The sequence below is a fragment of the Lethenteron reissneri genome, chromosome 27 (assembly GCF_015708825.2).
Source record: "Lethenteron reissneri isolate LAM-NWPU_2019-01 chromosome 27, ASM1570882v1, whole genome shotgun sequence".
Taxonomy (NCBI): domain Eukaryota; kingdom Metazoa; phylum Chordata; class Hyperoartia; order Petromyzontiformes; family Petromyzontidae; genus Lethenteron; species Lethenteron reissneri.
Genome location: NC_083805.1, coordinates 14,736,824 through 14,747,828, shown reverse-complemented (window position 1 = coordinate 14,747,828; position 11,005 = coordinate 14,736,824). Strand labels below are relative to the sequence as shown.

Sequence of the window (11,005 nt, the reverse complement as noted above, 5' to 3'; positions counted from 1 at the left end):
ACTCAAATATTGGAAGAAGTCAACAGCCTCCTTTCTGTACTGTCTTCTCCTGGAAGCTCCAGGATGGACCCTCCGTGCCCCCACTGTGCCAAGATCTGCAGGTCACGGATTGGCCTATTCACCCATGGCCAGCCAGGTCCACCTAACAACACAGACAAGTGACACCTGGAGGGAAATCATACTCCACTACGCGGGATCCCAGAAGATCCCCTGGTGGCGCAGGTAGGTGTTTCACTCACGAAGATGATCTCCTCTGTGATTCACAATCCATGCCCGCCAAGTCCAGGACTGCAGGTGCCCTCCATGCGTTGCTACAACCGCACTCGGGACACGCGCCGCGTTGATTCCATCGTTCATCACGACTCAGGGTCGCACTTCAATTCAAGAATGGATTCTTTGTTTGTCCTGGTTTCACCGTCTCCATTGTTTCTCCTTTGACCTGCTCTGTGCACCTTGCCAACATCGTACATCGTCCATGGTCACGTGTGGATTTAATGCGGGAATCGTGAGAAAAATATTGGGAAATCAATGCATCCACCCTTAAATCTTAAGGAAATAATCTTGTTAAGCCAACTGGTGGTTGAATCCAGAAATTGAAGGTTTTAGAAACCACTAAAGTAGAGGCAATTTTTGTATGTATTTTGAACTTCTTTAACACCGTACGTAGCCAAACGTGCTAATAGGAGGTGCAACAGCCTCACCTTTATGAACTCTGTGCAGCTTGGCGTATTCATGATGTGGAGTGGTGGTTGGCACATTTGTGCTATGAACCTGGCTAGTGTGATTCCCAGCTATGGCGAACATCAGTGGCAAGTGATATCTGAACCCATCCTGTGCAAAATATTAATTAACTTGCACTCACCGGCATGGTGAAGCATGGTCGAATAACCTCCATGTAACACAATTTTGCAGCTATTTTCCACATCAATGTCAACCCACTAATATTCATCAAAATCTGTTCAACAGTTTTTAATCATCAGCAGCCAGGACTATACACTGCTGGATGCCTATCCACTGCAGTTTATAAACCCAAATAATAAATGTTACATCCATCGTAACAATTTATGTTGTTAAAACAGCTGTAGTTTATGGTACTTGCTAATTAAGTGGCAATTGATATGACATTGCAAAGTAATAAATGCAAAGATGATCACACCAATAGGTTTATTTAATTATAGATTACATTGGTGATTATCTACATTTTACGAAAACACCTTGACGCACGTAAGCAGCTGTGAGCTTGTTACCAAGTTTAAAGTTTATTTCGTTGAACTGGGAGACAACTCAAGAGACCAAGATGAGTCTCTCTTTTGCACGCGTGACTTGGAGTTACCAACAATGACAGAAGCAAAAACCCAGTCAAATAAAGTACAGCAATGAAGCGAATAGAAATCAGAGCAGACACGGAGATGACTGCGTTATTGGCTGGACCACATCAAGCAACATTGGGGGCTCCCTGCAAACGTCATGGGGAATTCCTTGGACATTTAAATTACGTGACCAATGATGATGTTGATATAAGAAACACATGTGATGGATGTTTTTTAACGGCACTACGTGTTAAAACGCCAAATAAATTCACGCAATCATTTCAGTGCAAGGCCATTCAAAACGGACATACTTATATGCATGACGTAGGTTTAATTCAATGCAAATGTAATCATGGTAAATGATGAACTTTTTTTGAGGGGGTCATTGTTGCCAATTCACCTAGGTCTGGACCCAATACCGCTTGAGTCTGCCACCTTTGAGGTCCACAAAAACCTGGAAATGTCAAGGGAAGAAGAATAACTCACAATACCGAAAGACAGGAGAACAGCGTGTGATGTCCCAAGAAGACTTATAGACTGCCAGTGATGATTATCTCAAAAAGAGGATGTTTCTAGCAATAGCAGGACAGGTGGCAACCATAACTAAACAATCTCAAGCGCTCACAGTGGGAGAATCCCATTTGCTTGCACATTCGGTGCCACGATTACACTTTAGCCATGTTTTCCATTCCGTGCTCTGACTGAACCCCTTTGCTCCCACGTGCCGTGTTCACTCGTGCTTCTCTATCCGTTTTTTCAGGTTTCCTAGGCTCGCACCCTCCAGTTTGTCCAGCTGCAATGAGATAGAAGAAAGCATGAACGCATTGGAGAAATGAAAACAAACTCGGAAAGCAGCACAGTTACAATACCTAACCTACCATCGGGTGAAATACCCCAGACGGCCTAGGACAAACCGGAATCCATCATGAGCCTGTGGAATTCCTGCTACTTAAAGTGACCGAATTACTGGGAGAGATTTTCTGGCCAGCTCCTCCCTCCGTCAGCTCCACCCACTATTAAAATAGCCACGTCCACTCAGTCACTATCCCGCCCACACAGCGCGTGGCGTCCTCCTCACTCAATCTGACTTTGGCCCCACGCACTGCTCATGGGTCATGTCCACTCCCCTGCCAACCCCGCCCACTACTCCGGGACAATTTTCTGGTTTTCACAAATGCTTTGGGACGCCGGGAATATTTTTTGTGAAGCTGGGACTGTTTCAGCCAAACCGGATCATGATTTATTTTATGTATGTTGAATTTCTTTGACACCCTACATATCTAACTGTGTTAATCGGAGGTGTGGAAAGACACTGGGTTTTACATTTTTAAAAATGTACCGCTGAATTATATTTATTCCATTAAACACGTGCCGCAAAATCAACATTACGGATACCAATTTACACTTGAAAAATATAAATAATCTGCTCACTGACAGAATAAAACGTCATACATCCTCTATTTTCTAAATAAATGCATTTACGGACCTGGATCTTGTGTTTGTTTAATATTTTGGAAATCTTTATGAAAGGATATTCTCCTCCCCCCTCAACTCGCTTTTAAGGGATTACATCTTGAATCATTGCCTCACTTGATGCAGCTAATCTGGCTGTGACGGTCCCACCTGATGACGGAGACTTGTGTTGCCTCCGAAACGTCGTGATCTTTATTTTATTTTATTTTTATTATTATTAATTTTGATGTTTTACCTACGTGACTTTACCGAAAAAACCTAAGAATATGAATCCTTGCAGTCACGAAAGCTTCAAATCTAGAATTATCCGCAAAACTTCTCCAACCATGGAGAAACAACCCCCTGAGACTCCGATCAGAACCATCACGTTACCATACATATCAGGCATTACCAAGAAGATTTCCAAAATCTTAAACAAACACATTTTCCAGGTCCGATTCAGTACAGTACACAAAATCCGTGATCTAATCCCATCCGTAAAGGATGTTATTCCTGACATGCAATACCCTGGAGTCTACAAACTGAGTTGCATTTGTGGTGATTGTTACATTGGGGAAACGAAACGACATATATCAGACCGTATTCGCGAACACAAGGCAGATCTGAAACACGGCTGAACTAATTCTTCGGCCGTGGCTGATCACTGCTACAATGCTGTTGGCTCTCATGATATTGTCTTTTCCGAGACCAAATTACTCTGCAAACCGTCAGGCTACTATCAAAGGTTTGTTCATGAAGCCATCCAGATATATAAACAGACATAACTTCAACCGAGAAGATGGATTCAAATTGAGCAGTCATTGGAAGGATGTTATTAACCAGGTAAAATCTTAATTACTTAATAGTTTGCTTTCATATCCGCATCTCCAGTTTCTTTAGCTCATTACCCAGCTCCGGCATTGTTTCGAACTAGCAGCGTAATCTGCTCAGTCGGACTATCGCCACTCCCCCCTACCCCACACCCTCTCAATCTCTCGTCCCTGGCTCCTCCCCCCCTCTTAACTAATATAATCTCTTGTCATAAGCAGTTCTCGTGCCCACTACAGCAAGTTTGTTTCTTGCTGTGGCGTTCCCACCTGATGATGGACGCTTGTGTTGCTTCCGAAACGTTGTGATTTAATTTATTTTAATTTTATTTTATACCTACGTGACTTTACCGAAAGAACCAAAGAGTATGGATCATTGCAGTCACGGAAACTTCAGATCTAGATTAATAGAAAAGCATTTTTGCATTTCTAAGATTTTAATATCGATCCAATGTGGAAGATTTGGTTCTTAGAAAAATTGTAGCCATTCATTCTCGAATTGACCATGGCTTAATTTAGCCGCTAGTTACGTGCTGTGCTTCGCCTGTCATCTGCAATTTTTTTTGTGGATTAATGGAATCGCGTGGCTAATTCCTCCCGTAATCCGTGGCACACTGCATCACCGCAGAAGAGAGGTCTTACCTCCGTGGTGCACAGCGGATTACAGGATCCATCATATGGTTCCCCCTGTATCAACATGGATGATTGGATTTTGGCTGTAAAATTATTTTCGATTGGTACAGATATGTACAAGGCAGTGTGGATGATGACGATGACTATGATGAGCGTTGGTTCATTTTCAATTTGATCACTACCTGGATCCCGTCCTTGACGAACACGAATGTTGGCATGCAGGTGACGCCGAAGCTGCTCAAAAGATCCTGCGTGCAAAGAACAAAAACAGACATCAGAGAGAGAAATCATCTACAATCAGTGAGCCCCAGCCAGTGGAATGTGGAGTGTGTGCAATGCACAATATCAAATCATTCTCTCTGCCGTGGAGAATATTCAGGCCATACAGCATGATGGAAACAAACTCCACAACATGACGTTACTACTGTGAGCAACATCTAATCACTTTACGCATAACCATCGTTAATTTATTGGCATAAGAGGTCAACCAATACTAAATTTTGTATTAGCGTGCATAATTTCATTGTTGATTCCAGCAACCATGCAGACACAGAGGGGAAAATACCTGCACAAACCCAACACATTAATACACGTACAAATACCTAACAGATAACCCTATACAAAAATCTCTCGGTGATGAAGGGCATTTCCAGAAACTTCAGCAGTTATATAGATTTGTTTTTCCTTTCATGGAAGAAGTATTGTTGATGAAGGTATTGAGTTTAATTATTGATAACCAGAGGCAACACTTCAAATATTCGCTTGAAGTTAACCACTCACTCAAACACTTACCTTGATATGAACATCATAGCCACGGTCAAATTATCTGGTGATGCTGCTGCGTTGGCGGTGGTGCACGAGCACAAATAACATTCGTCAATATCGCTGCGTGGCCTCAAAAGAGATAAACAAAAATATATAATATTCTTTGGTTCTTTCGGTAAAGTCACGTAGATAGAAAAAATATCAAAAAAATAATAATAAATATTATTTTATATTAAATATTACTTTTATTTAATTTTCTATCTATTATTTTCTATCTAATAAATAATTATTAAATTTGTATTTTATATCTACTTGACTTATCTGCAGTCACGAAAGTTTTAAGTAAAAAATTATATAATAGCTGACGTTCCAAGCAATGGTCCTTCATAGCACATGTGGCACATCTGCTGGTTTGGGGATTGCACTTAACGCCATTTAAAGAGAATCACATTTAGTTAGTTACCTATAATAGTAGCTAACGAGTAACCGACAATAACTATCGCTAATCAACTCTCCGCAATACAAAAGAAAATGTTCCACAGCCTGCCTCACTGGTAATACTCAGTGTTACGGTTAATAATCCTGGCTGGACATCAGATATTCAAGGCGTGTGTGCGCACTCGCATATGGGCACGCGTTTGCAAGCATGTTCGTGTGTTTAGCATCTTACCCCGGCCTCGTCCACATCGATCTCGCAGAACACAGCGTTGTACTCCTCCTTCTCGGCCATCGTCTAAACAAGTTCAAGTTCATTTATTAGGTATAGCCCTGTGAGCCATTCGGCTCTTGAATCGGGTGCAACCGCAACAAACAAAAAAAAACATGAACAGAAAAACATCTTAAAGTGAATATGTGACTAAGAGCAAACAGAAATCCAAGAAAAGACAGCAAAATATTGCAGAAAAAAAATCACCGTACACCAACGCTGTGTGAAAAAATCCCAGTGGGATGCAAGTCAAACAACCAACAACAACCACAAGACAACTTAGATTAAGGCCATCAGTCTAACTCTGTACTACAACAAACAAACATGGCCAAACCAATATACTTTTTCGAAATCACAGAGGGCACGACCAAAACATTTTCGTCATTCGTGATGACTTAAGGCTACGATTTTGTCGTGGTTGACTCAAGAGTGAAATTCACGGTCGAGGTTTCGAGGACACAGGAACACCACGGCACACATTCGAGCTTGCTCGTTCTTCACGGCATACCGAAGCAACAAATCCTAACTGCGGCACGTGTGACTGAGGGAGTTGAGAGGGCCAGGGGTGGTGGCTGACGGCCGTCTGCCGTCGTGCTGGGCGTGCGCGACCAGTGGAAAGGGGAGGGGGGAGGAGTCGGGGCTGGATCGGCTACTGAACGACACGGAGGAGAGTTCGTCTGTCCCAGCGTGAGAACCCTAAGCTGCTTTCTTTTCCGGTGATTCTGACAATACCGAGGAAATACCGAGGAAACACCGGGGACTTTGCCTTGCACCGGTTGCAAAGCGCTGACCAGGAGGAACTCAGTGTGAATTAAATAAAGAGGTTGTTTTTGTGCAGTCGTTAGTGAGACACACTGGAGCAGTGTTCTATATTGGAAGGCCCGCGGGCCACTGGCAGCTCCTGGTGGCCCTTTAGTGCAGCCCCTGACATGGGGTGCCCGACAATACACAAATGTAAAAACACCCCTTGCAGCCAGTCACAAAGCAAGCAAAACACGTTACCGCAAGCCCAATCGGCCCAAGGGGCGCCCGAATTCATTTAAACAAAAAATAAAATAAATGGACCCGCACTTGGATGGTGCAGTGAGCCCAGTGTTTCCCCCCCTTTCATTTGGGCCCCTGTCGCCTCGAACATGGGGCTGCTGTTCATGGAACTTTTGTACTCCCCCCCCCCCCACCGCTTCTCCATTCGGTGATCGGCGGCGCATCGTATCGGGCTCGCGTTGAATTATAATTTATTAATTAAAAGTGGAAAGATAAATACGGGCTCGGATTTTAATCCAAATAAATATGGCAACATTAACATAACAGACGCTTACGAATCTGCATCATCCGCATTTCTCTTCTCTCATGTAAACTCCACCTTTGTCTCGTTTGTTGTTCTTCCCCACACCTCCGATTACCACGGTTGGTGACGTACAGTGCGAAAGAAGTTCAACATGCATTGTGCATATCTCTCTCATGTCGCTATATTCATGTCTTCTCTCTCTCTCTCACTACACCTCTATCGTTCGTCTACGTTTATGTAATCTCACCACATCTATATCTCTTTTGTCATCTCACGAGAAATGTATAAATCCAAAAAGGGAAGCCCAAATGCAGTCTGTTCTATAATGCGGTAGTAGTTGCGTTCCTGAAAAACACCGCGTTATGGAAAAATCGTGTGTAATAAATAATATACAAGATAGGTTAAAGCACAGTCCGCGATAACATGTTAGATGCGTACGCAGGCTGAACAAAGACTGAGGCACGTGGTTAGCTTCTACAAGGATCCAGCAGCATCCCTCCTCGCGTGATGTTATGCCAAGGCAGCCGTACAACCGCTTATTCCTACTCACACAAAGTAGTTCTGTTTACTCGATCGCATTATATCCAATTCGCATCCGCGTTATGAAAAAAAAAATGTGTTCCCTAATACATTCATCGCGCGATATCCAATTTGCGTTTTGAAAACCACTCGCTGTAGGAGAACAGACTGTCACGTTATCTTCTTCGGGCCCCCAGTAGGCCAACAACGCCACCGGGCACTTGCCCTTTACGTACGTGGTATGGTTGTTTGATTTGCTGGCATGGGCCGCACCACGTTGCCGTGAAGAACAGAATGATGAGACGGCTCCCTGCACAGCCCTTCAGCTCGTCATAGTCGCTCTGAGAAGAAAAGTAAAATGTTACATGCCTGGCGCGTGAGGCCAGCAGGGACTCAATTCAAACTAAACGAATAAAAACATAATAACATTTTCTTAGGTTTTTTCGGTAAATTCACGTAGGTAAAACATCAAAATTAATTTTTAAAAATCACGACGTTTCGGAGGCAACACAAGTCTCCGTCATCAGGTGGGACCGTCACAACCGGATTAGCTGCATCTTGCTGTGACGGTCCCACCTGATGACGGAGACTTGTGTTGCCTCCGAAACGTCGTGATTTTTGTTTTATTTTTATTTTATTAATTTTGATGTTTTACCTACGTGACTTTACCGAAAAAACCTAAGAATATGAATCCTTGCAGTCACGAAAGCTTCAAATCTAGAAATAATAACATTTGTTTATTTTGCCAGATAAAGCCCACCGAGCTACGTGGCTCTTTTTCAGACGCGACCTGACCACAGATGATAGCTGAAGAAGGTGGCTTATCATCAAGTGGAAATTTATATCAGCCAAATAATCTGAATGCATGTAGATTCTAAATGTGGAGGGAAACCCGGAGGACCCGGAGCAACATCCACGTAACCACGGAGAGAGAGAGACATGCAAACTATAAATATACAGGCATCAGGGTTGGGATCGAACCCACGACCCCTGCATACCAGGCGAGGTAGTTAACATCTCGTCACGGTGGTATTCACCAACGCGATGGTGCTTCTACTGCAATAGCACAGGCAGGGTCGTCTGTCTCGTGTTTCTTCAATGCCTTTGGACGAAATTTCTGTATCGACAATTTTATTTCGCAGTCGTTTACAGTGCTTTCCTTTATGGTCTAAACTTGCGCATTATGGTAGCCAAATATTCAGGCGATACATGACAATGTTGAGGTCTGCTGGCCACGATGAAAGGGCTTCAGGAAAGAGTGTAAGATTGCTACTACTCCATTGAGTAATCTCATGCCAACAAATGTGTGTTTCTTTTTAAATCAATAATCGAAACGATAAATTGTCGTTTCAATTATAGAGTAATCGATTACTTCAATAATCGAATACCCCCCCTCCAGCTCCCATAATCATCATCAACCCGCATCACTTAACTTAACCTCGGGATATGAGTCACAGCAAAGTGGAGTAGATATAAGACCATTACACGCAGGGTGAGAACTAAGGCAAAGTTATTCCGTATTCCGAGCCAGAACTTTCCAGTCTCACTCACTCATCTCCCATTGTCATCAGCAACAGTACATTTTATACAACCGTTGCAAAACGTCAGTCTTTTTTGCAGTGGAGACTTGGGGGGAGAGCGACTGGGCAGGAGAATGGAACAAGTTACCATGTGAACAAAGGCAGCCGCCAAACACGTGACCGCAATCAATTTTGACAAATTCGACGCGGCACGTTTGAGAAAAACCCATATTCAGGAGCACTCGTCCCTGTTGGCAGGACTGAGCCAGTGGTGGAAAGTTCTACGTTTTGCTGTGGTAGGGCCAAGTCAGCCCGTAAGAACATGACCAATGTTCATTCACCACGAGGCGGTATTCATTTTTATACACTTTTATTTATCTCACTCTGTCTGTTGTTGTCATTGTTGTCGTTGTTGTATCCTCAAATCTTGTAACTCAATTTTAACCCACTTCCCAATGTGGCATCGACTGCAAACTTCGTATACTTATGTCATACTGATGACAATACTATATTCTATCATAAAAAAAAACATATATTTAAAAACATTTTTTATATGTTATGTTTCGGCTTGGGTCTAATTGTCCACGCTCAACTGACGTTGGCTGTAATTGGCCACGGTCTCTTACATTATGGCAAGCTTCGGGGCCACTTCCTGGAGTTGTGGAGTTCTTCCATTACTAGTACGGTACATTTCATTAAAGCGTGTTTAAAAAAAAGTATTTTTAAAATATGACTTATTATATACCCGCAATGAATGGGATGTTTGGCTTGCGTCAACCCCAGGTTTTAGACTCGTAACCTTGGCAGCGATGCAATGCTGCCAATCCACAAATGGACATTTAACCAATAAAGAGGCACCATTCATGGCTAAACCTGCACAGCACATAGACATGTATCACGCAATCCAAACAGATTGAACCAGTGGCAACCAACACAAAATGTGGAGTTCCTGTATCTCAAAGACAAAGATCCCCCGTGTAACCTTAACTGACTGTAGGGGCAAGTGCTGTTAGCGAGCACATATGAAGGCTGGCACGGCACACGAGCGAGTGGGTGGCCAGCACCACGCCCGGCCGCCTTTATCTCCCTAATTCTAGATTTGAAGCTTTCGTGATTGCAAGGATTCATATTCTTAGGTTTTTTTCGGTAAAGTCACGTAGGTAAAAAAATAAAAGTAAAATAAAAATAAAATAAAAATCACGACGTTTCGGAGGCAACACAAGCTTCCGTCTTCAGGTGGAACCGTCACAGCACGATAGCTGTATCAAGTGAGAGAAATTCAAATTTTTTACCTACGTGACTTTACCGAAAAAACCTAAGAATATTTATCTCCCTAGTGGCGATATTTACACATTGCACCAGGTACTCATTACACCCACCACGCGCGCACACGCAGACGCGCATTTAAAAGATGCGCCACTTGCCTGATTATGAAGATGTTTCAGACCCATGTTGGATGGTGGCGCGTGTCGACGGCTCCTGCCGAGAAGAAGAAGAAGCGGCGGCAGCTGGCTCTGTCGAGAAGACGGTCGCACGGCGGCAGTGATGAACGAGGGCTCTCTTAACGCGGGGGTTGTGGAGCTGTGAAGCTGTGGGTGCGGTACCTGAGTCTCCTCCCAGCAGGAGCATTCAGCACCTTGCTTGCCTGTCCGCCCATCCCCCCCCAAGGGCTCCCCGCCCCCCCCCCCGATGGAGCGTCTCACGCAAGGGGCGCGTGCGAGAGGCGTCGGCGAAGGTAAAATTTAAAAAAAACTTCAGGTGACACCCATGCAGCTCAAGGTGCCCCTCCCCGCATTCATGAACACACGCACGCACAAAAAACAGGAAGAAGCTAATAGCGTCTCGAAATCAGATGCGAATATTTCGTGTAAAAAAGAAAAGTCAAGAAACGTAAAGAACAAATGTGTCTATGTTGTCTGTACCGCCCAACTTCCATCTTGCTATATTTTCTGTTTCGTATCAGCATTTCTCTCATCTCACTCCAT

At 43.6% G+C, this 11,005-nt stretch overlaps 1 protein-coding gene across 1 annotated transcript; it reads right to left on the bottom strand.

Moving 5' to 3' along the window:
- Window positions 1-1,235: 1,235 nt before the first annotated feature.
- LOC133348625 (thioredoxin-like) lies at window positions 1,236-10,628 on the bottom strand. The gene is made up of 5 exons (XM_061561548.1): window positions 10,445-10,628; window positions 7,737-7,841; window positions 5,658-5,720; window positions 4,405-4,470; window positions 1,236-2,103 (listed from the first exon to the last, which is right to left on the bottom strand). The coding sequence occupies exons 1-5, from the start codon at window positions 10,469-10,471 to the stop codon at window positions 2,041-2,043; spliced, it is 324 nt and encodes a 107-aa protein (XP_061417532.1). The 5' UTR covers window positions 10,472-10,628; the 3' UTR covers window positions 1,236-2,040.
- Window positions 10,629-11,005: the final 377 nt, after the last annotated feature.